The 23,363-nt window shown below is 37.2% G+C and overlaps 1 protein-coding gene across 7 annotated transcripts in view; it reads right to left on the reverse strand.

Annotated features, from left to right (window-relative positions):
* Nucleotides 1–12,795: 12,795 nt before the first annotated feature.
* STXBP6 (syntaxin binding protein 6) overlaps nucleotides 12,796–23,363 on the reverse strand; it is a 103,655-nt gene continuing 93,087 nt past the window's right edge. For 6 of the 7 annotated variants that reach the window (XM_030452625.1, XM_030452624.1, XM_030452629.1 and 3 more), the window contains exons 5-6: nucleotides 19,464–19,621; nucleotides 12,796–15,950 (exon numbers count right to left, since the gene is read on the reverse strand). In XM_030452625.1, coding sequence (XP_030308485.1) covers nucleotides 15,927–15,950; nucleotides 19,464–19,621 — 182 coding nt within the window. In that variant the 3' untranslated portion in view covers nucleotides 12,796–15,926. Of the gene's footprint in view, nucleotides 15,951–19,463; nucleotides 19,622–23,363 lie in introns of those variants that run through there. The other variant, XM_030452630.1, reaches the window with a different exon arrangement.

Raw genomic sequence — 23,363 nt, forward strand, 5'->3', positions numbered from 1 at the left:
TGCTTTCCTGTAACTGTAATACTATTGATTCTTAAGCTATTTACTACTGTAGCAAGACAAACCTCTCTTGGGGTACGATGCTCCAAGGTCCAACCAGGTGTTCCAGCAGAAACTCATGAGTAGTGCTCTGAGTCTATTGCCCTCGGGGCTGACCAGTCTGGCTCGGTGCTGTTGCTCCAAGAGCAACTGACCTCTCTGCTGGCTTGCTCAGGACTGAGCTGAGCCTGTGCTTCAAGCCTCACCTTTTATTGGCCCCCTGGTTCTGCTCATGTGCAGTGGGGGCCCTGCCCTAATCAGGCACAGGTGGGCTTAACACAAGCTCATGCCCACTGCCTGGCAATTAGTAGCACCCGGTTGCCTCATTTCACTACAACTATGACACACTTTAATCCTCTTTAGCCTTTGTTCTTCATATTATCTTTTACATAATTTAAAATCATCATTGTCTCAGTTCTTTGTTACACTGAATGACTTGACTGTGTTCAGACTTTCATCACTGAATACAATTTGCAGATCATTTCTGTTGCCCTTCAGTTCCAGGCTACTCCCCACTCATGTCAGATCTCTCTCTCTGCAGAAGTTAATGAGAATGCAAGCAATATTGAAATTTGCTATTTGTCCAAAACAGAAGCAGTAAAAAAGGTTTGGGACTTTGTGAACAATATTTTTTTTTGTTGGTAAAGACAAAGAACAGAAAAAAAAAATCATACGAACTTTTGAGTTTGTTTTGTAATGAAAAAGAAACAATGAAGAGGAGACTGCTGGGGAAAGAAGGATGCAAAAACTGTATTATGCAAAAGAGATGAGGATGAGAATAAGGATAAGGTAGCAGAACACTCTGGTTTGACTGTTCCTACATTTTTGGGTTTAAGAAACTGTTCCAGGAAAAATGAACTCTTGCCAGAGAGAGAAAGTAGGTCAACTAAGATACCAGAGAAATGAACAAGCAGGTCAAAAAGTAGCCAACAGACCTAATCTGAGAGAAAAAGGTATCTGTCTGAACAAAGTTTTTGCTTTGTGAAGAAAAAGAAAAATCTGTTTGTGTTGAAGTGTAAGAAATACCCTAAGTGGTTTTTATTTCAGATTTGTTGTCATGGTGAGGCTATAGCTATTGTGCTTCCTAGCCACGTTTTATTTTGCTGGTCTAATACCTGAGGCAGTTTTTTCTAAACACAAAGCTCAGCTTTGCTTCCTTAGAACCAAGCTTCCATGGCAAGCTCAAGAAAAAACATTTGATGACGACAAGGTGGCTGTTTGGATGGTGTTAGCAAAGTGTTATTTTCCAGAGTTGATACACTCTCAACTATGCTATCTTGAGCAAAATTCCTTGTTCAGTGTCCCAGGTCCTTCCATACAGGTGCTATCAAAAACCTGAAGCCATGAGAGCTGAGCAGCTTCCCTAACCCTCTGTTCTTCTGGCTTGCCAGACAAGTTGCAGGCATTTGAAGGCTTCTTGGATCAAGAGAACAATTACTGCAGGAATAACCCCACCTCTACTGCACGTGTACTTAGCTGGGGCACTTTGCACGTGCTGACACAGAGGAATAATCTCCCATCACAACATCAGACAGTAATTGGCTTCTAATAATAGAAAAAAGCACAGAGGTTTCCTGCTACTTAGCTTTCTTTAACAGGCAGCAGCAAAAATGTTGGCCAACTGATACATCAACTGATACCCCTATGAAAGGGGTAAGAATTAAAAAACCAACCTAATGCAAACCATGAGGGTATGAGCATCTACACTGTAACAGTGTTGGGCTTTCTGAAATGACTGGATGATGAAGACGCCAAGGAAGAAGTATCTCTGAAACTTGGTTATTTTACTCAGAGGTGGTTTTGCAGCATACAAGGACACAGATGCATTTTGAAAAAGCCAGTGAAACAATATAAGGATCTATATGCAAAGAACTTCAGTCCCAGTACACATATTTCTGAGTCAGGGCTGAAACTAAAAGGTTTTTAAATACCATGCATGTATCAGCTAATTCAGCACATACTTCAAGACCCAAGGAAACCATTAAATCTTTTTTATCCAGAAGAAAGCAGTTTCTATTCCTCATTTCCCACATTGTTACTTCAACCTGCAACACTATCCTCTGAGCCTCACTTTTGAGCCTGACTGATGTAGATGATGATATTTCCATCTCCCTTGTAGACCCCAGTTCCAAAGATATCCAGTACTACTAGTCACATGCATTAAAAAAAAAAAAATTAAAAAATGTACCTCCATGAGATGTCCTCTCCAGGCAGCACCACCGTCACCAAGAGTTCTCTAATGAGTTCTTCCAGCTTTAAAATGATACCAAATTTCTTCAAAGAGGAGACGAACCAGAGCAGAGGGAAGATAACTTTCTCATCTGCAGATCTTTCAAGGCCAGGTCAGACGGGGCTTCGAGCAGCCTGGTCTAGGGGATGTTCTTGCCCATGCAGGGGGGGTGGAACGAGCTGATCTTTAAGGTTTCTTCCAACCAAAACCATTCTATGATTCTATTATGATCTTCCTCTCATGACTACCATGTAAAAAATCATCTAAATTTTCTTAAAATTCTCTATGGACAGACAAACTCTTTCTTCCCTAAAGCAAACTTGGAACCTATGGTTGAAAATGAGACCTAAGCTGAAGTCAGTTTCAGCCCAGAGTCAAGATGTTCTGCTGAATGCTGGACACCACTCATGCTGAATGTCTGACACCACCATCACCTACCAATCAAATGTAGTGAAATGAGGCAACCAGGTGCCACTAATTCCCAGGGAGTGGGCATAAGCTTGTGTTAAGCCCACCTGTGCCTGATTAGGGCGGGGCCTAACTGCACATGAGCAGGATTAGGGGGCCTTTTATTGGCCTTTTATTGGCCCCCTAATCCTGCTCATGCGCAGTGGGGGCCCACCCTAATCAGGCACAGGTGGGCTTAACACAAGCTCATGCCCACTGCCTGGTAATTAGTGGCACCTGGTTGCCTCATTTCACTACTATCACAGTAGGTTTTATTGCACTCATCCTAACACCATTTATTCTGTAGCCCACAACACTGAAAGCAGCAATAATTTGCATTGATATAAACCCAAAAGCATCCAGTATTGCCATTTGAATGGATCAAGTGACCAGCATGCAGAGACTTCTATAGGACAAGAAGAGCCATAATAAACTCAAGATATAGTGAGCCAACATCCAGGTCCTGCTTGCCAGCATCCTGTTATTTCCTTGCAACTGGGTCTCAGCAATAACAAAACCAATATCTCAACATTTTTTTTCCTTTTGTTTGCTGTGCTAGCACTTGCTGGAAGTTAAAACACTATTACCACGTTTCTCTCCACCAAAAAGATAAAAAATATCTCTGAGCTTCTGTGAGCTTCCAGTGTCAAAGTAGAAACTCTGAGCACATCAGCCCTAACATTTTGAAATCTTTAGAGGTCTAGGAAAAAAACCTTACCATTAGCATGAAAACAGCTCAAGGACTTTTAATTAAATTCTTTTCTTTGTCCTTCTCTATGGATCCTGCATTATTTTAATACTAGCAAGTCTAGCAAAAAATACAATAGATGGCTAGAGATGGTGCTAAATGAATCTTGGTCGAGTTTTTACCAGGGTGGAGCTTTTTATTGTCTTATTTTCTTCTCCCTTTTCCTTTCTCATATCTCCACACTTGCTGGGGTGTTATCTATAATCACTTATTATTCTCCAAGCTACAGACCATATGAGAACAAGGTTTTTTTACTTTCTTTTTTGTTTTGTTTTTAGTTTTGTTTTGTTTTTTGTGGTTTTTGGGTTTTTTTTGGGGGGAGGGGTTGTTTGTTGTTGTTGTTGTTTGTGTTTTTTTCATTCAGGAGCCTCAGATGTCCAACATTATCATTCTCTAATATCTTATTAGAGCTGCAGACAACACAACATTGATACCAAGATGCTCTCTGAAAGACAGTACAGACCATTCTCTTTAAGGTCTTCTTCACTGCTCTGACATACATTATCAAAGACATTTCCAAGATATTTTTGGGGTGCCTGTAACTAAACCCCTTCCCATCACTAATTAGTGCTCTTACTCAATGATCCCATTTTTCATGTCACATAAGGGTTGGTTGACAACTGTCAAGTTAAATATATCTACGTACCTTCTAATTTTCTTTTGTGAGATATTAAGACAACATTAAGCTCAAAAAATACTACATTTGCTTGATTTTTTTTCTGGTACATTATTCCAGTTCTCTCTTTTATTTATGTTACTTGTAATGTGCCATTAATGCATTTTTTGTTGTTGTCATAATTTTTGGACTTGTTCCACTACCAAACATAATCTTAAAATCTGTGATTTTCAATTCTGTATTATCTTCACATTTGTTACACTGAACATTCTTCCATGAGGCAATAGCATCTCTCTTCTCCTCTTTGCCACTCTTTTAAAAGTTGGATCCATTGTTTGCAATAGTGTAAAATCAAGTTAATAAGAACTTTGCTGATCCTTTGCACTGTATTCCTACATTATTTCTAGCAACTGGATTTTTCAAAAGAAATTAAAATTAAAAGTTTCAAAATTCAATTTCTTTTTTTTTTGTTGTTGGGGTTTTTTTGGGGTTTTTTGTTGTTTTTTTTGCTTTTCCCCTTATTTTCAGGCATAATAAACACTCTTTTTTTCTAACTCTGTTTAACAGAGTTAAAATACTTGTGCAATGACTTTGGTAATTCAAGAACACACATCACAAAGCAGCTTGGATTGGCTTCTCAGATGAAGGTCAGAGCTATCATCTCCTTAAACTTCACTCTGCGAGCCCTGACCAATCTGTCAGAACTCCTGTTGCACCCTTCATGCTGTTCAGAAGCAGGATTTAACAGAGAGCAGATAATCAATAGTAGTTATGTACTGGAGCAAGGTGAGAAGACACATTATTTGTGAAGAATGCTTTGGGAAAAAATAGCTAATTATCTCCTATGTAGCCTGACAAGCTACATCAGTGTAAAGAACAATTAATAAAACCTGGTAGTTCAGAAATATATCTGAAAGAGGAAATTAAATTCTGGTGGGGAAACTGCTTTAGGTTTTCTACTTTTTAATTTTTTTATTGTTTAAATTAATAATGCATTAGCAGTATTCAAGTATTTATCGTACTTGAAGAGTAAGAAATTATTCAAAAGGATTTTAGAGCTTTTTTTCAATTAAACTTTATATCACCATAATAGGCAAACAAAATATTTAATAGATTAGTACATTAACAGCACAGCCCACTGCTTGAGTTAGAATTAACTAGGAAGACAAGCCCAGATTCCTTGCATTTCCTGACAAAATAGCATCTCAAATTTTACAAGAAATTATTGTGATAGAAAAAAGGAAAAACAGTCCTACTATAATTTGCAGAATGTTGTCAGAAGAATGGAAGGAAACAATCCCTGCTATCAGGAAAAGATGGCAAAACACACGCTAAAACAGCTAGCCCGGTGTAGCTTTGATTTTTCAAGTAAAAACTGAAATGCTCTAAGAACTATATCCATAAATTCACATATACAATGATCTAGGAAAAATAAAAAAGGATACTACAGCAATATTACTTTTGCTTTTTTGCTTAGATGATTGATGAGGACACTTCTCTCCTTCAGAGTGAACAGTCATGCTTGAAGTCATGACAGAAAAGCACTATGAAGAAAAATGCTGTGAATTACTTTTTTCTTTTCTGTAAATTCAGGATAATAATGACTTGGCAAACAACATGCTCAAAGACTGTGGTATCATGTTCTCTGCTCTGCAGCTCTAGATACAAACGGTACTGTGTGGGAACAAGGGTTATTTGACAACAAATTCCTTGCTTTTCCTTGAGTCACCATTTCTCAGACTAATTGCCAGCAATGTAGATAATGGTGCTTACAGCTAAAAGTGACTTTCAGAAATTGCTTTCCCCAGGTGAATTTTTTTTTAAAAAGCTGGACTTATGTGGTTGGAAAACTGCAGAAGGGAAAAACCGTATCCATTCAATCTGAACTTATCACTCAGTTCTAAATAGGGGAAAAAAACATTTTTTAACACCAGCTGTTTAACCAGTGTGTGGCAGCACATTCTTCATATCTTACTTTGAGAAGTAGCAGAATCTGAATTAGTGGTTCATCTCATTATAATTAATGACTTAGTATCAAGTGGACAAATACCCTACTGTTTCAGAAATAATTTTCTAAGAAAATATTTTAGATGGCTGTTTAGTTCAGATGACCTCATTTTTTATCTTTCTGAGATACAAATAAAAATACCTTGATTATAGCATACAAAACTCTTTAGAAACTAGAGAATTTTTAATGTAAAAAATGGGTCACATTTTAGTCAGGTTATAAATTAGAAATACTGTATTTGGGCTAAGCTTCAAGTGTTGCATGTGTAAGTAGAACAGAATTTCTACATTTTCATTTTGTGCATCTCAAAGTTGTTTTTCTTTATGTATAAAGCCCTGAAAAAGTTCTAGCTGGGTGTGAATGAGACTTGTACAAATTCACAGCCAATTCCAAACTCCAGGGATGGTACTTGGAAGAGAAATATTGTTATTTTCATAGAAAACTGAATATACAACCAGGGAGATAGGAATAAAAAACAAAGAAAACAAAACTACACCCCAAAAGAGAGGATCTCTCATGCCAGTGTCATTGCAGCACTGTATTGTTTGCAAATCAATAAAGATGTGATTTATTGTAAATTGAAACTGACTCCAGTGACTGCAGGGATTAATGATCACAACAAATTGACCCAGCACATGCATTGCCTTGTCTAACTCCCTTGTGACCCAAAGTTTCATTACCCAACAAATTGAATTTTTATTTCCTCCGATTTTAACTTTACCTTGGAATTCTGGCTTTAGCAGACATTACGATTAAGAAAATACATTTCTTCATGTCCCTTCCTCAGATGCTGCTGGAATCCCTTTTTTTCTTTCACTACAAACACTGTGGAATTCTCTCACCTTTCATATCTTAATCATAGACCATTAAGACCTATTATTTTATTCCTTCTTGCATACCTTGCCTACAGTTAGTAAACCATTCTATGGTGCTCACAGAAGTATTCTATTTTTCAGGTCCTTCCTGAGACATAAAGAACATTAAATTTTCAACGTTTTCAAAAGAGCTCTGAGTCACTCCATTTACCACGTTGGGAAGGTATCACCTTTGCATTTCTCTGGGTATCTCAAAAGGGCTTCAAAGTATTTGGCACAAAAATTTCCCAAGGAGTCAAGCCAACATCTTGATTTATACAAATCTCATCACCTCCTAAAAATCCTCTGCTATGTGCTGCTCTCTAAGGATTCCAATCAGCCATTTTCTTCATTCCCTTCAATTTAAAAAATTAAATATTTTCTTACTACAATTATCAATGCTTTTCCTTTGTTTTACCCTGGCCTTCTTATCCAGAAAAATCCTGAAGCTATTTTATTTGGAGAGATTTCTAGATTCCCCTGACACCAAGAGCTGCACTTGTATTTTGACTTGGGGAATCACTGCCTGCCTGGCAAAATGCTACTCTCTTGCTTGGAATGTCAAAAGTGTGGCACATTTTAATTACAATTTCTAGTCAGACAGGAATACACAAATTTAGCAATACAAAGAATTTGATTGGAACTTCGTAACACTACACTGGTTTGAAAAGTCATTGCCATTCATAGCATGAGCTGTCAGCCACTAATCCCACTGTGATACGCTTCAGAGAGAGACTGTACTGTAAAATAACGAAATTGAAGTAAATTATTTATATTATCTTAGTAGCAACATTTTTAAATAAATCTCAAGACTGAAAAATTTGATTTGAAGGCAGCAGACCCTGGGAGGTTTCATAAAACCTCACTGGAATCTTAGCAGAGCTGGTGCAATAACAACCTACCAACATTACGAGGATCTTTCTGTATGGGTACTTATTTTATTTCTTTTACCAGTCAGAATAAAAATTAGGACTTCTGTTTACCTTTCGTTTGGGTTAAACTGACATTACACGAGCATTTGATGGAATGGAAAAGTTGCTTAGAGCTTAGGGCATGAAACTTGAAAATGGGTGAGCTGAAGCCATTATGAGCTTACCTTAAAATTCAGCCCCACACTGTTCATTTGAGACACCTAAACAGATGTTCAAAACCAAAGTCTGCATACATTTCTGTATGTAAATTTTCTGCGTGCTTTTATGAAATTTATCTCTACATTACTGCCTTGATTACTTCTTGTGTGACAGCCACAAGACACAGATAATCACTTCTCACCTGAGATGCCAAGTTCTGCTGCCCTTTGAGAGTCAAGGTGGTCCAGTCTATCCTTACATCTTTTTGGTCAGTGCATGACACCCTTATTTGTTGTCATCCATGGGTAGTTCTAAGAGCACTTCTCATCCTGCTCCATATTATTCTGTTACAATGCATGTTTCTCATTTCTACTCAAAATCACAATCATCAGCTTCTAAATTCCAAAAGCAGGAACAGGAAAGACTTAGAGGAGCTTTTAAATTCCATTCAGCCAAGTTAAGGAAAGAGCTGAAGTTAGGCTGCCTGAAACACTGCAGTATGAATTCCTATAACACCCTTGCAGAAAATGATGCTTTATTAGGATTCATCTTCTTTTCTTTGAATTACTTCTTCCATTCTTTTAGGAGGGAAGTTTTGTGTATTTCAAAAGGGCAGTTTAATGAAAGCTGACACTGACAAGGCATTTTCTGTGGCTCTGACACAGAGATGCTTTTGTTCCTTACTCTAAACCAGAAAATGCCAGAGAACTCTAACCAGTATGCAAAAGACATTTTTTTCCTCATAGATGCTGAAGCCTGCAACAAAAAACATAGACACATAGAATTCTCCCAAATACCTTAAACTGGGTTCTTTCATTGCATTGATACAAATGCACTCAGCCCGAAAGCAGACAGCTTCTTGGAATACTTGTAAAATCCAAATACAGAAGCAAAGAGCTTTTATTGCTGCCTTTGCCTGGCCTTCCTCTGATATTTCTTTCTCCAGAAATGTTTTGCAGCAACAGACTGGGCTTTGCAGTCAGTGTGTGCTGCACACCAAGAAAGATGATACCTTGCTAGAGTGGGAAAAAAAAAAAGCCTTTATCAGAAGCCTACTTTTGATTCTAATGCTTTTAACAAAACAAGCAAATAGTAATGTTTCCATTATAATCCTGACATGTTCTAATAGGAATAGAGAGATGTGGAGTTTATATTCTCAGATCTCTGTTCTATTCCTACACATTACTTGGCTTACCTTTAGTCCTTAATTTATAACTGTATAAAAGAAATACAGTATTTCTCTTGGAATTCTTGTTATAGAAGGTGAAAAATACTACACTCAAGATAAACACCTTGTATTATTACATCTTCATCACAGACTTTGCAGAAAAGCTTTTAGCAAGATTATGGAAGAAACACATGGATTGGTGATCTAGCACTCCAAATTTCTTACTATTAAATCCTGTCCTAAAGCCTTTCAAACACACTGAAACACCTTCACTGCAAGTTTGCCCTTGTGAAGTATCCTCATTGTATGTGCAGCACACGTCTACATCTCCATCTACAAACAGCAAGGAGCTGCAGGTAATAAATAACGCAGCAGGATCTGCTCAACCCCCAAAGGGCAACATCTAAACATCCTACCTCATGTTGGCCTTAAAAATCCTGACAGTTTAGCTGTGAAGCCACCCTTAGGATAAGGGACTTGGAAGTGAGCAGTAAGAGAAAAATAAGATACTGAATATCTAAAGATTGCACAAAACTGGGAACTTGGAAAACAGGGAAACACTAAATAACCTTGCACATCCACTGTGCCAGGCACAGAGGAGCAGATTCTGTGAAGCATTCCCAGTCAATGAACTCAAACATCACCTTTTGCTTCCCACCTACTTCTCTTTCAGTGCCCCTGCAAAGCTTACTATACAGAGACTTTTAATCTAACACCTACCAAGTTGAGGCAATTAGCAATAGCTAACAGTTAATGATGCTTTCCTTACGAACGGGTGCCAAGAGTTATGAAACTTTGCCTCGTAGATAAATGGTACCTTTCTAAGCCATCTGTCTTACAAATGATCCTGTATGTACAGCTATTATTTCAGTCAGATGCTGGCAGCTCTGTAATTGTTCATGGTCTTAGTGAGGAATAATACCTGTCATGCAGTTTCAGTGCACTTTTAGCAGACCTGCTTTTGGCTACTCTGAAAGGCTGAACATTGGAAAGCAACAGAAAAGAACAGGCAAGATAAAACACAAGGGTACTCACATTTCTTTGTAGATAAGTTTTAAAGCCCTAAGGACTGTCCTGAAGTAATTTTTCTAGAACTTGCTGGTACGATTGCAGATGGCTTTCTACTCACTTGTGAGCAAACCCCATGGAAAGCCCCCTACCACCGCTGTCTCCTTCCCTGGGAGCTGCATCATCACTGGGCTCACTCTGCAGTTATTTCATCTCCTCTTCTGACCTGCTGATGTGCTGACCCAGAAGTCTCCAACCCTTCCTTCATCTCACCCATCCTCACCTCAAAATTAAGCCATTGTTATTTTCAGCACAAACAGGGCTTACACTTTGTTTTCCCTAAAAACAAAACTGGGCTGCTGCTGACTGAGCTGAACTCTCCTGAAAGCTTCAAACGTATGCAGCAAACTATTATTAAAGGTAAAGGCTTTTGGTTAGACAGCTAACCACACCTGCAACACAGATCTCACAGTTACCATAGATGCTTACATGTTCTGTATTTAATAAAATTGGTAAAGGTTCCGGAAAGGACTCTCATTAAAATCTTAGTACTTCCCACAAGTAAATGTGCTTTTTGTAGAAATCCTTATTTTGTTATCACAAAGAGAGTCCAAAGAGAGCTTAACTGTATCTCTTCTTCTGGAAACAGGAAAAAAATTCCCAGTCAATGATTTGGCTGCAAACCCCTGATTAATGTTATTTGCATGTGTTAAGGATTTTCTTTTTTGGTATAGTATAAAATACTATCAAGTTTTCTGGTTTGCCACCTTTCTTTTCTGTTTTATCCAGACAAGGACACCTAAGACAGAACAACACTCTCTGTCCTCTGCTTTTGTAGCAGCAGTTCAATGCAGGCTTGAACTTCACAGTTCCTCTGCAAATGTTATCACCATTTTTGCTATGAGGGACCTGTAAAATTCCTTAAAATTGCAATTAGAATGTTGTTAAGACACCAGTTCTCTACACTTCTAAAGCCATCCAACTTCCCTGGCTACCAAGGTCACTTTTATACCCTAAATACTTGGCCTTGACACTGATGGTCTGCAGTACTCCTCTGCCTCCATGCAAAGTAGTTTACACTCAGTTTAGAGGTGAAAATAAACATTAAATTACCTTTTATGCATGTAATCTTTACTCAACCCCTGCCAAAGCCAGTCACCACCACAATCATCTATTAAAATGTTACAATTGAGATGGTGTGAGGTGATAGCAGACAAAAAATAGTAACAACTCAAATGATAATAAAAAAGTAAATACCATAAAGTGCTTCCAGATGATGCTGAAAATAAGCTGAAACGATGAGCTTTGAGGTGAGTGCTGAGGTTTTGGAATAACTGGAAAAAAATAGTGCTTATACAAATTCATGTCATTACCCCACAGCTGGTTGAGCACTTCCATGAGGGAGTAATTTTGAAAAAATTACAGCAACTTTTAATCTGAGACAGTGCAAACTTTAGGGAGTATTGGATATGCCTACTGAACTGTTCACTGTTTGCAGTGCATATTGTCACTGGTAGGGTGGATTCACAGCTTAAGGCGAAAGGCATCTTAGTTTGATTTTTACAGTCAAATTTTATACCTTCAGGAGGATGGCAGCAACAATATTCTCAACACAAGATACTTGCATACCTTTTAGTTAGAAATCCTAATATATTGATTGAGGAAAATTTCATGCTTAAACCTCTCGTATGATCCAAAGATAACAAAGAAAACCCCATCATCCTTATTGTAAATGACACACAGTAGCAGATCAGGCTGACAATTTATGAAAATCATAAAATCAAGAAAAACACCAACATGCTGGAGTAGATCTAAAAAACTGCTCAGAAAATGAACCAAATAATTTCTTTCTCTATTCTTATGGGATAAATGTACATTACTGACAGAACTGTCAGACTGTTATATGTGAACTGCAACAAAATGCTGTTGTAATCCAATTTGCTTCTGATCCACCAGATACCTCTTTCCTAATGGCTAAGGCATTGGGCAAGTATAGCATTCAACATCAGATGAATGACACACATTCTACCAAAATTTACCTAGTAATAAGAGTAATTTAACCAGGTGATAGTAGGTGATAAGAATACTTCTGAAATTAGGATCTTAAGGACCACATTTAAGCCTGAAAAAAAGAAATGGCAGGAAATTCAGTTCATACTCTTCTTCGAGTAGCCCTCATTCAAATACACATGGGATTGCTACTCTGTGTGCAGAGAAATTCTACCTTTATAGTTTTATTCCCACAGGACAATTAAAACTGCTTTTGCTTTAATAAAAAAATATCAGGTAGCCAAGAGAAAACAGTAACTATTTGAGAATAAACATTTTTCAGTAAACAGAAAACAAATTAACATGTAGTTCTTTTTAACCTGCACAGTCTCTAGGTAGGATACTAACTTAAACTTGGGTTAACTTTTGTCTGAAATCTCCTTGGACATAAAACCCTTCAACCTGGTTCCCATTGCTTCTTTTTAAATTATACTATTTCTTCTAGAGAAAGTTTTCAGCATTACAGTAGAAACTAAATTTTATTCAGTTTTTCAAAAGTGGAGTATGTAATTTAAAAATAATTTGTATTTTGAATAGGCAGCTTAAATAAACGAAGGACAGTTTTCTTTTCATCACAGTTAAAGTATTTAATGACAAATCAGGGTTTCCAGTAATGACTCAAGAGAGCAGGTCTCACTTTTTTTCCCCCCCAGAATGGCACAAAATAATTTCTAGATCTTTGAGAACTTTCAAGGAATTGGTGACAATAGATACCAGCAGGTATTACAGTTCTGGCATATCACAGCAAAACCTACCTACCTTAAGATCACTTTAAGAGAGCACATGTTTGTTAATATTTCACATAATGCACAACTTTTGCTAGACACAAAAGTAGACTTTTAAGACAGAATTTGCATTACAGTAGTCAAGTCTAACAATACATTATTTTTATTCTTTGCAGAACTTTAAAAAGATAAAGAAACTATTGATGTTACAATTTACAAATACATTCTTTCATATGAAACATTTAACCTGAATTATATTATACCTTATGTACACGGCTATCTAATAATACTAGGTTGTATACACTAAAGCTAAGTTCCAGAAGGAAACTGCAATGCTATAAGATTTACCTTTGGACAGACATTTATACACCTCTGATTTTTTTTCTAAAAACTACCAAATCATGTAGTTTAATGAACAGCAAGAACAGAGTAAACACACAGAAAAAACCACTTTTCCTTCATTTAATAACACTAGGTTACTTAAAATTCCCATAGTAAATGGCTTTTGATGGTTGGATAAAAGTCCTGAGTTATGATACATAACACGATACACTTAAAGGGAAGATACAAAAAAAAAAAAATGCTGAAAAACTGCCATTGGGACTGAAGTAATGTTTTAGAACAGTTCAAACTCACAAAAGATCTGGAACTTAGCAGTGCAACTGTGACCTTGTCCTGTCCAGCTGATAATAACGTAAACACCCAAAATCCCATCCCTTTTTATCTGAATTTAGAGTAGTGCTTTTCAGATTTATCTGATCTGGGTTTTCAGACATTTCTTCCAAAATATTGGCAAGCTTAAAAGACCAGCTAGATGGCAGCAGTTCAAAACCTATTCCTTCTTTCTCTCAAGAAAGAGACTGGTGAGGTTAGCAGCAGAGTATAGCTAAAAAAAGTGATAGTGGAAACAATGACAGAAGATAGAGAGGTGGTCAAAAACATACTCCCTGGCTGCTTCATTATGCAGCTATTTCTAAAAAGTAGCCTAGCATTTTGTCTCTAACAGAAGTTTAATTTCTAATGAGGTGCTGTTTTCCTGGTTAATTTGCAGAAATATCCATAGTCATTATCATGGTGTTCAGAAAGCTACTGACATTTCCAGGGCAAGCATTAATTGTAGGTAGCTCCAAAAAGTGTTCAGAACTCCTGTTGTTAATGAGCCTGTTCTGATTTGTGACAGATGTGCCCAAACTCCTCTTCAGTTGATAGTGCTGGAGTAGTAACTGGTAGAACTGATGTGAAAGAGGTTCAGATGATTGTATGCTACTACACAGATGACAAATTTACTCCTTCTCTCAGTTCTCAGTGTGAAATTCAATGAAAAACTTTATACAAAAGTGCTTAAATTAGAGGAAAACATGTGAAGTTTGAGGGCAATCAAGTGACTCAATGGTGTCCTTAGTAAAAATGAGAATGTTTTCCTCAAGCCAAACATCTTTTCACAAAATAGGTATTTCCAAGAGATTTTCAATTACTGCAGCTTGCAGTAACTAAAACATTCTCAATCACTACAGATGCTTCCGTCCCTCTTACAAGCACTGTTCTGAGGATTTTAGACTGTTCAAAGAGTCATTAATAATGCAAAATCTTATTTTACACAGAAAATGAAAACTACAGTACATTCATATAATGCCAGCTTTCTGGCTCTCTAGTAAGATGAGGATAAAAATGAAGAGCAGGCATCTTCAGAAGATCAATGCTGAAACTTGTGCTAGGATTCCTGTTTCTAGCTTACAAATTTAAAATTAAAAAAAAAGAAAATGCAGCATCTTTTTATCTTTTTCTTTTTTTCATTTTCTTCACTCTAGAATCATATTAGAACATCTTAAAAAATTGTTAAGGAGTTGTGAAGGAAGAGTAACCCAGCTATTTTTGTAAGAGAAGACAGTGCCTATATTGTGTAAAAGGAATACAGAACAAAGCAGGGCATCACCTTTCCAGTGATAAGAAATATTGAAAAATGAGACCCAAACCAGAATTTATGATTCTAGTGCACCAAGGCATGCTTTTTGAAAGCCTATATTTTAAAAATCAGATGACTAGCTAACACAAAGGTCATTCTAACCAGATGAATTTCTGAAGTGTACCCAAAAAATCTTACTGTAGAATTGATGAAAAGCAGATGACTTAGAAAATAGTGCCGTCATATTTTCCCAGGCTCTTGAATTCTCATTTACATAGGCCTTTAGCCACAGAATCACAGGCAAAAAGAAAATGAAATGTTAATTTATATCAGATTGCCAAATCAGATTGATTTTGAGGCACAGCTATGTGTATTGATGTTGAAATTACTTTTTTTCTCAATTTGAAACCTCAAGCATACATTCTGTAGGTTTCACTATACTATCCAAATAACCAATGGAGAAACAATAACAGGAATATTCAAAATGCAGCACTGGGAACAGATTCCCCTATGAAATGGAGATATGCACTTCTGAATGCAGGAATGGCACATGCAAAACTTCCTACACTGGTTAGGAGAAGCCAGTTTTGCTGTTTCCCAGGACAAAGCAGTTTGCTCACCACTAGAGTTACAACCCCAGGGGTTTAATTCACATTCTGCTGATGCTACATAAAATGAAGATAAGGATAAGCCTTCTTTGGATTTTATTTCCACAAATGTCCACAACCAGTTAAATAATTTTCTGTACAACTGGGGAATAATATTACTATCTTAATCCTGATCAGCTTGTCATTTGGTCCAGTTCCCCTGTTTCCTTTCACTCCTGTAACAACTGAAATACAGGTAGAAAGTACTGCAGGACTGTGTAGCAATATTACAAAAGAGGAACAGAAGTAAGTCAAAAACGTAGAAATGCAACACTTTTTTCCTGCACAGAAACTGAAAGAATGCATCTCCACTGTACTGGAAGAAAAAAAGCACACAGAAGTCTGGATCTCCTGTAAAAGTTGTTGAATGTAGCCTGTTCAGTTTCTCTCGAGAAGGTTTCAGCTTTGGGCAGTATTTCAGCACTTGTGCTTCATGGCAAGCTGAAAAAGAAAGATAAAAAAATGAAGGGAGATCACATGTAATGATAGCTAAAATCAAGTTAGTGTTGGCTAGCCTGCATCAGAAGAGTTTGTAAATTGAATTCTCCAAAGGATTCCTGAAATCCACAACTTCTTTGTGCACACACAAGCAGTTGTTCCTTTTACTGGGACAGAAAAGCAAAGTCTCCCTTTGCTCTGCTGAGGAAGCAAGATTTTTCTGCTTTCGTAGCTGTGTTTTCCAATGTTCCATAATTTTGTTATCTGTGAGAAGGGCTGGTGCAAGATACCAGAAAAAAAGACTTAAAAGAATAGCCATTTAGTGCTAATGATTTGGATTGTTAAACATGATCAGAAATTCGAGACAACTAATTTCAAATGCCTGTTCAGCAGCTCTGCCACCACATAATAGTGAACAATTAAAGACTGATTGCCTTTCTACCTCTGTGATTACTGATTATTTCCATTTCAAATAATTCAAAACCAGACTTAAAACTGAGAGTAAGAGGGAGAAGAAAAAGCTAAAGTGACTTAAATCCTGTACAAAAAAAGTTTAGACAAACTGACTGGCAAACCAAGCAGAGAACTTAGCTTCAAGCTCTGTATAATAAAAAAAACTGGTATCTGTAGATATGCTAACAAAGCTGAGATTAGTGAACTTGCTAGGAAGTTTCCTAGGAATCAGACCTGGTAGGGCCAGTTAAAATTTCCTCATTTCCTACCAGTGAAATGTTGACTGAGAAATGACTCAAATTTAATTGACATAATGCTTTGATACTCAAGAGCCTGGTCATAAAAATACCATTTAAAAAAATTCCTTATTTGTAGAGATGTACTTGAAAGGCATTTCAGGATGGAAAAGCTCCAGCCAACACTTTTCTTTGTCCCTTTGAACAACAAGATTCTTTTCAGAAAAACATGTCTTTAGCAGTCAACTCTAGCAGTAAGTTTTTATTATTCAGAATCCATAAGACTGAGCTGCTGTGCAGTCACCATCAAGGGGATGGAATTTTTTACAGGCAAACAAAGGTGAAGAAGTCCCATACAGACACATCCTTTCATTTAACAATCTCAGAAAGCCAAAACAGAACCACTCTGTGAGTGCTACTTATACCAGACTTGTCCAGCTGCATAACAGCTTCCAACTCCTTTTGTTGCCCAATAATGTCTAGAAATACAAATTAAGCTGCAAGAGAAAACTTTATTCAGTCATTATATTACAGTGTGAAATTAATTATGGGCTGACAATTATTCAAGTACTTTTACTGTATTACTTAAGCCAACCAAAACGGGAACTCTGCTTTGCTGCACAAAGTGTTCACAAACACTAATAAATTAAAATTGTTGCCTTTCTTTTCCCTGTCATTTTAACAGAAAGTTATAGTTTTGCTATTTAAGTAACACGTTTTCTTCTCTGTACAAACATCTGAGTAGCAGCTCAAGCTCATGAAGGAGAGTAACCCACAGAACTGGACTGGTAGGAAGACTTCATAGATCTCAGCCCCATCACACAGTCCTGACTGGGAATTTAAAAAAAATAATTAAAATAATTGTACTGTGGATGTTTGTAGCTTTTTCACTACTCTTGCTGTATTCCCCTCCAATCTTTGTTTTTAATTATTACAAGAGTAATTTGTAAACTTTTATTTCCAAATGTAGTACAGCACAGGCTACTAAAGAATGTATTTTTATTACAAGATTGCATCCTTTGATCTTGAGATTTTTAAAATAAGATTTTCCTAATAGAACCTGTTGAAAAGATTTATTTCTGTTCACAGCATGTCTTTATCTGTTCTGCACATGTGGAAAGTCATAGAATCATAGAATCGGCTGGGTTGGAAGGGACCTCAGTGATCATCGAGTCCAACCCTTGATCAACTACCACCACAGTCACTAGACTATGGCACTGAGTGCCATATCGAGTCGCTTTTTAAATGTCTCCAGGGACGAAGAGTCCACCACCTCCCCAGGCAGCCCGTTCCAATGTCTGATCACCCTTTCCGTGAAAAAATTCTAATATCCAATCTGAACTTCCCCCGGCACAATTTAAGACCGTGCCCTCTTGTCTTACTGAGAGTTGCCTGGGAAAAGAGACCAACCCCCGCCTGGCTCCATCCTCCTTTCAGGGAGTTGTAGACAGCAATGAGGTCTCCCCTGAGCCTCCTCTTCTTCAGGCTGAACAACCCCAGCTCCCTCAGCCTCTCCTCATAGGATCTGTGTTCGAGTCCCTTCACCAGCCTGGTTGCCCTCCTTTGGACCTGTTCGAGGACCTCAATATCCTTCTTGAACTGAGGGGCCCAGAACTGGACACAGTACTCAAGGTGTGGCCTTACCAGGGCTGAGTATAGGGGCAGAATCACCTCCTTGGAGTCAAAGTGCAACACACGCTACTGAAACCTGTTCATATCTTAATCAAGACTCATAGCAGCTCAACTATCAGAGGCATTTTTCTTTTTTTAACTCCCTACTAGGCAATACTCTATGCTTTACTCTAAAGCAGCAAACCTTTGCACTCTAGAATAGGAGCAGTGGTAGCTGCTTTTTAAGATTGATTTTCTAAGTTGGCATAGTTATGATCACTGGGGGAGTTATGGGAGGAAGGTGGTGGTGGTAGACGGAAGACTCCAAGAGCAAGTTCATACCATACTCAGACCATTAAGCTGAACCATGTTAACCTAAATGGTCCACAAAAAAAGGTTTATCTCAGTAAATATTAAAATAATTTCTTTAGTGATGTTTTAAAAACTATGTGAGACAGGGGCTTGTATAAAACTCCAAGATACAATCTGGGATTTCTAGTATTAATGGAGCAGCCAGGAATTTTTGGCATAAGCATGATAAAGCCCAACACATATGTGAAGCAGCAGAACTATCAAACTTGCATGCTAAACTTGTTGCTCACATTCAGAAAACTTATCTTGTTTTTTTGAAAAGCACTCTGTCTGCTGTGCATGTGTTACACAGACACCAAATCAAATGCTGTGGTTGCCTGGAATTTGTGTCACAGAAATCAAAGCTCAGCACCATTGTGCACATGCAGAAGCAAGAGGCATCATACCATCAGTGCCTTCTGCCAAGAATAAGGAAAGTGCATTTCCTGAGACAGAAAAATGCCCTAAAATCCTCATAAATAACACTTCCAAACATAAAAAGATTTGTTTTCAAAAACAGGCAGTCACAGACCCATCACTTCTTATCAAAGGTTATTAACTACTACTTCATTATATGCTGCACAAAGCATGAAGAATAGCTCCAAACAGTAGTGGGAAAATGGATTTGAAGTATGCTTGAGGAAGGTGAAGATAGGTACTTTCAATTCAAGTGGAAATGCAGCAAACCTCAGACCTATGCACAGAAGTTATTAGCCAGAAATATGCAAAGTGCACAACAGTGTGAAGGAAAACACCAAGCAGTTTGTAAACATTGATTGTGATTCTTTCTAGAGCCTGCTCCTCACAAAATAAAGGAATGTGTGAATTTAACCCCCCAAGACCTTTTATCCTGCCAAAATCTTACCTTGTGTGCAGTTTCTGCAAACTGCTGAGCACTATTTTTCAGGTCCTCTGTCTTTTCTTCTGCTCGCCCCAGCCTCTCACCACGCTCATTCAAAGCCTGACTTGCCTTCTGTACTGCACTTGTCACACTGTCTGCTGCTGAATGGAGTATGCTGTTTCCTAAAATATCAAAAGGACCTATTAGAATATTTACATAATGCTGTGTATTAAATATATTAAAAATTATCTTCAGTTGCAATGAAAATACATCTAGAGCTGATGTGTGATCTGCTAGTCTGCCACCCAGTTGCATTTTTCATAGTGGGATGAATTACTGTTTTCTCACTCAGACCCTGTTATTAGCAATTTATAAACAAGTACCATATGGCAACACAATACACCTGGGGAATATAAGGAAGCAGTGAATATAGCTATGTATTATTTTAAGCCTTATGCTCACACATTATTTCAAGAAGCTTTTCTTCTAAACCAATAAAACTATTCACAAGTGCACACAGCTTCTTCACAACACTCATATTAATATAGATTAACTTTATTTGAAGTTACACTATCTCCCTAGAGAGTTAATGATGGACATGTATGAATTACCCTTGTTTTTTGCCATGTAATAATTAGAATAACAACATTTCATTACAAGTCCATCTCAAACACTATTGCTAGTTATTTTATGCTGTTCTGATCTATTTACCTTTGATGAACACAGAGTACCAGCCATGTTTCATGTGACAAAATACTTTATTTAAACCTTAGAATTTCAAATCCCAGCCAGCCTCAGTGTCTTCTAAGCCTTTATATTTACCATCGAAATTAAATTAGCAGTTTCCCTGTTTCTTCTCTGGTACACAATTTAGTAATTTCTTCAAGTTTTCAGCAGCACTGCATTTGCCCTCTGCATTTACCCCTTTTAAATGACCACTCCTTTTTATACTTCTCACCAGGAGGTGTTATCCTCATTCTGGTATGAACTGCTGATGAATGTTTATAATATGAACCATAATACAAACTGAAAACTCCAGAGAAAACTACATATTATCAGTAGAAACTGGTATGTATTAGAATACATGGATCCTTCAATCTTTTCAGCAAAAGGACAAGTAAAAATCAGCTTTTCACAATAGAGTAGTCTCTGTGATTTTGCATTTGTATTTTCCACAAGCTTTAAAATTGTCTACTTGAAAGGGAATTTGCCATGTAGGAACTTGTCATCTTGATATATACAAAGGCACTATGAGAGCCACAAAGCCAATACAGATTAACCACCAGGCACAATGTTGCTGCCAGTTTTCTAAACTGGCCCCAAATACTGTAAACACGTGGTACCTTTTTTCACAGCATTAAAATCAAAGATGTAATACTTTCAGATGACTTACACTGGTACATGCACAAGACTATTTCAACACCCGAAGCTGAAATGAGCACTGCAGCAAATCTGCTGTTAAAACAAAGTCTGCTGCTCCTACAGACATAGAAAGACAAGTGAAAAAACCCCAAACCTGCAATTTTCTATAATCTGAAAAGTCTGTCTACTTCAAAAAATAAAACACAAACATTTGAGAGGTTATTTTGCTATTAGTTTCATAAGGAAAAAGAAGAACAAAAAACCTATTCAGACTGAATTTAAAAAAATTGCTTCTTTCCTTAGAAACAGCAAACAAACAATGAAGAGTGAAACTGAATGTTGATCCAAGCAGCCTGTGAAAGAACAGCAGGAGCTACACATGCAGCAACTCATTCTTGAGTCAAAAAATTGCCTTAAAATTTGATTAAACTAGTCTTAAACTGTGGAGGTGGGGAAGTGTCCCAGGTACATACACACAGTGACTCACATATGATGAGTCAGTATGAGAAATCCCAAGAAAAGAGCAACCCCGGCCTCCTGTATCCCTATACTGTTAGAGTTTTCACCTCAGTAATTAAAGATAATGGATGTACAGAGTGTGGTACAGGTACAGGCTTGGTTGTTGGTTTGGTTGGGTTTTTTTCATCTTATAATTTTATACTGTGGTATATGCATTAGGAAATGTGTGCATTTAGAAAAGGAAAATAACAAGTGACATCAACTTTGAGGAGACAAGTATCTGAGAATACTGAGAGCTGGAATTTGCAGTCAGAACTGAAACTTTGTCTTTCAAGTGATTTCTCTTCAGACACTAAGGAGTCTGATAATAAAACTGAAGAACTTTAATTATTGTATACTTTCTTAGTCAAAGATTTTCAGTCAATTGTTATTTTGTTCATGTTTTGCTTGTTTAAAGACTTTTTTTGGCTTCTTTTCAGGTAACTCTTCCAAGAAACACATGTACTGGGCAACACCAGACTGGAAATAGTTTCCCTTTTTTGGTGGAATGATCTAAAGGCTTTAACTTCTTTTATAAATCAGTGACAGTTTTCTAGGATGAGAATTTTAAATGTTTTAAACACTGGATTAGCTCTGCTGTTGCTTTACAAGTTCACAAAGCTTTTGCTGAATTCAAGAGAAAGAGGACATGTGAAGAGCTTTATAAAACTAAGCATCCTCTAAGGTCCTAAAATGTGCTGAGGAGTAGAAGTTAACACATTGCTAAGTTCTGTCAATGTCAACAAGAAATTGCAGAACAAAAATATATTCCATTTTCTATATTACTGAAAATATCAGGATTTGTGTGCAAAGATTGATATCTACTTCTTCACATTGTTTTCAGCAGAGAATGAACATGCAAGTTTGGTACAGTTGCAGTAATTGTTTTTTCTCTCTAAATAGCACAATATTGTGTTCTGTCTTGGTAAAACCTCCTGCATTTTAATGTGGGCACTAACTTACAGAAGCTGTAATTCTGAGACTGTTTTGGAGAATTATATTTGGATAATCTTTCCAATGAAATGTCAGTCAATCAATACAAAAAACACCACTGTAGTCTATGAGCAATACAGAAACCCATGTATCAGTAGTCTATTGAATTTCATCAGTGTATTTCTAGATCATGTGTAGGTGGTTGCTGGTATGACTGACTATGCCTTGTCCTTATATTAGTATCACTGCAAGAATAGCAACACTGGTGCTGGATGTATTGGAGAATCAATTCCCAAGAACAAATCACCTACAACCTGCAAAATTTTTAAGCTGTTCTTCATGAGGTAACTACTGCAATTTAAGAGCTCCTGAGAAGCTTGTTCCATGACTGAACAACAAAACTGCCTGAACTGTACCCTCTTAGGCAAAACCTTATGCCAGCTGTATTGAGCCACTGCAAAAAAACCTAAAGAAATGAGACAACCAACATCTCTTTCCTACAGTCTGGAGACTTCCATTTGTGTGAGACGACTACTGCTAACCATCTTTTTATTTAATTTCGCGTTTTTTTCCTCTATGAAGAGTCTCAGGAATTTCAGAACTTCTTGTTAGAGACACAAGCACTTCAATCAACGACTTGTTACAGCTTTTCACATATATCTGCTCAGGAAAGCAATTTCCTAGCACTTGCCAGATAAGATAGAAATTAACAAACTATGAGGATGAGTCAGCTGATGCTCCGAGTTGTTCTTAGTAGGAAAGAATTTCTATTGTTTCCAAAATGCTCAACTCCAAGTGCTTGTGATCTCAAATTTTGCATGGCCACAGCCTCCACTGTGAGCAGAAAGAGTCAGATGCTTTTGTTGTTGCTTTTTCTAAGGTAGGTGGAGATTCTCCCATTTTTTGAGCATGTATCTTTCTATAGCACTGCAGAATAGAACCCAGCACCTGAGACTATGGACTATTCTGTTTCAAATTTTTTTTAAATTTTTTTTATTTTCAAAGGAAAATAAAAAGTTTATATATTTTGTTATTTCAATAAACAGGTGTTTTTGAAGTCTCTATTAGAGGAAAAGCACACAGCTTTTCGCTGTCTACCAGTACTTGTAATTTCACTGTGAAAGTGCAGCA

This window comes from Calypte anna, chromosome 5A (genome assembly GCF_003957555.1).
Source record: "Calypte anna isolate BGI_N300 chromosome 5A, bCalAnn1_v1.p, whole genome shotgun sequence".
Taxonomy (NCBI): Eukaryota; Metazoa; Chordata; class Aves; order Apodiformes; family Trochilidae; genus Calypte; species Calypte anna.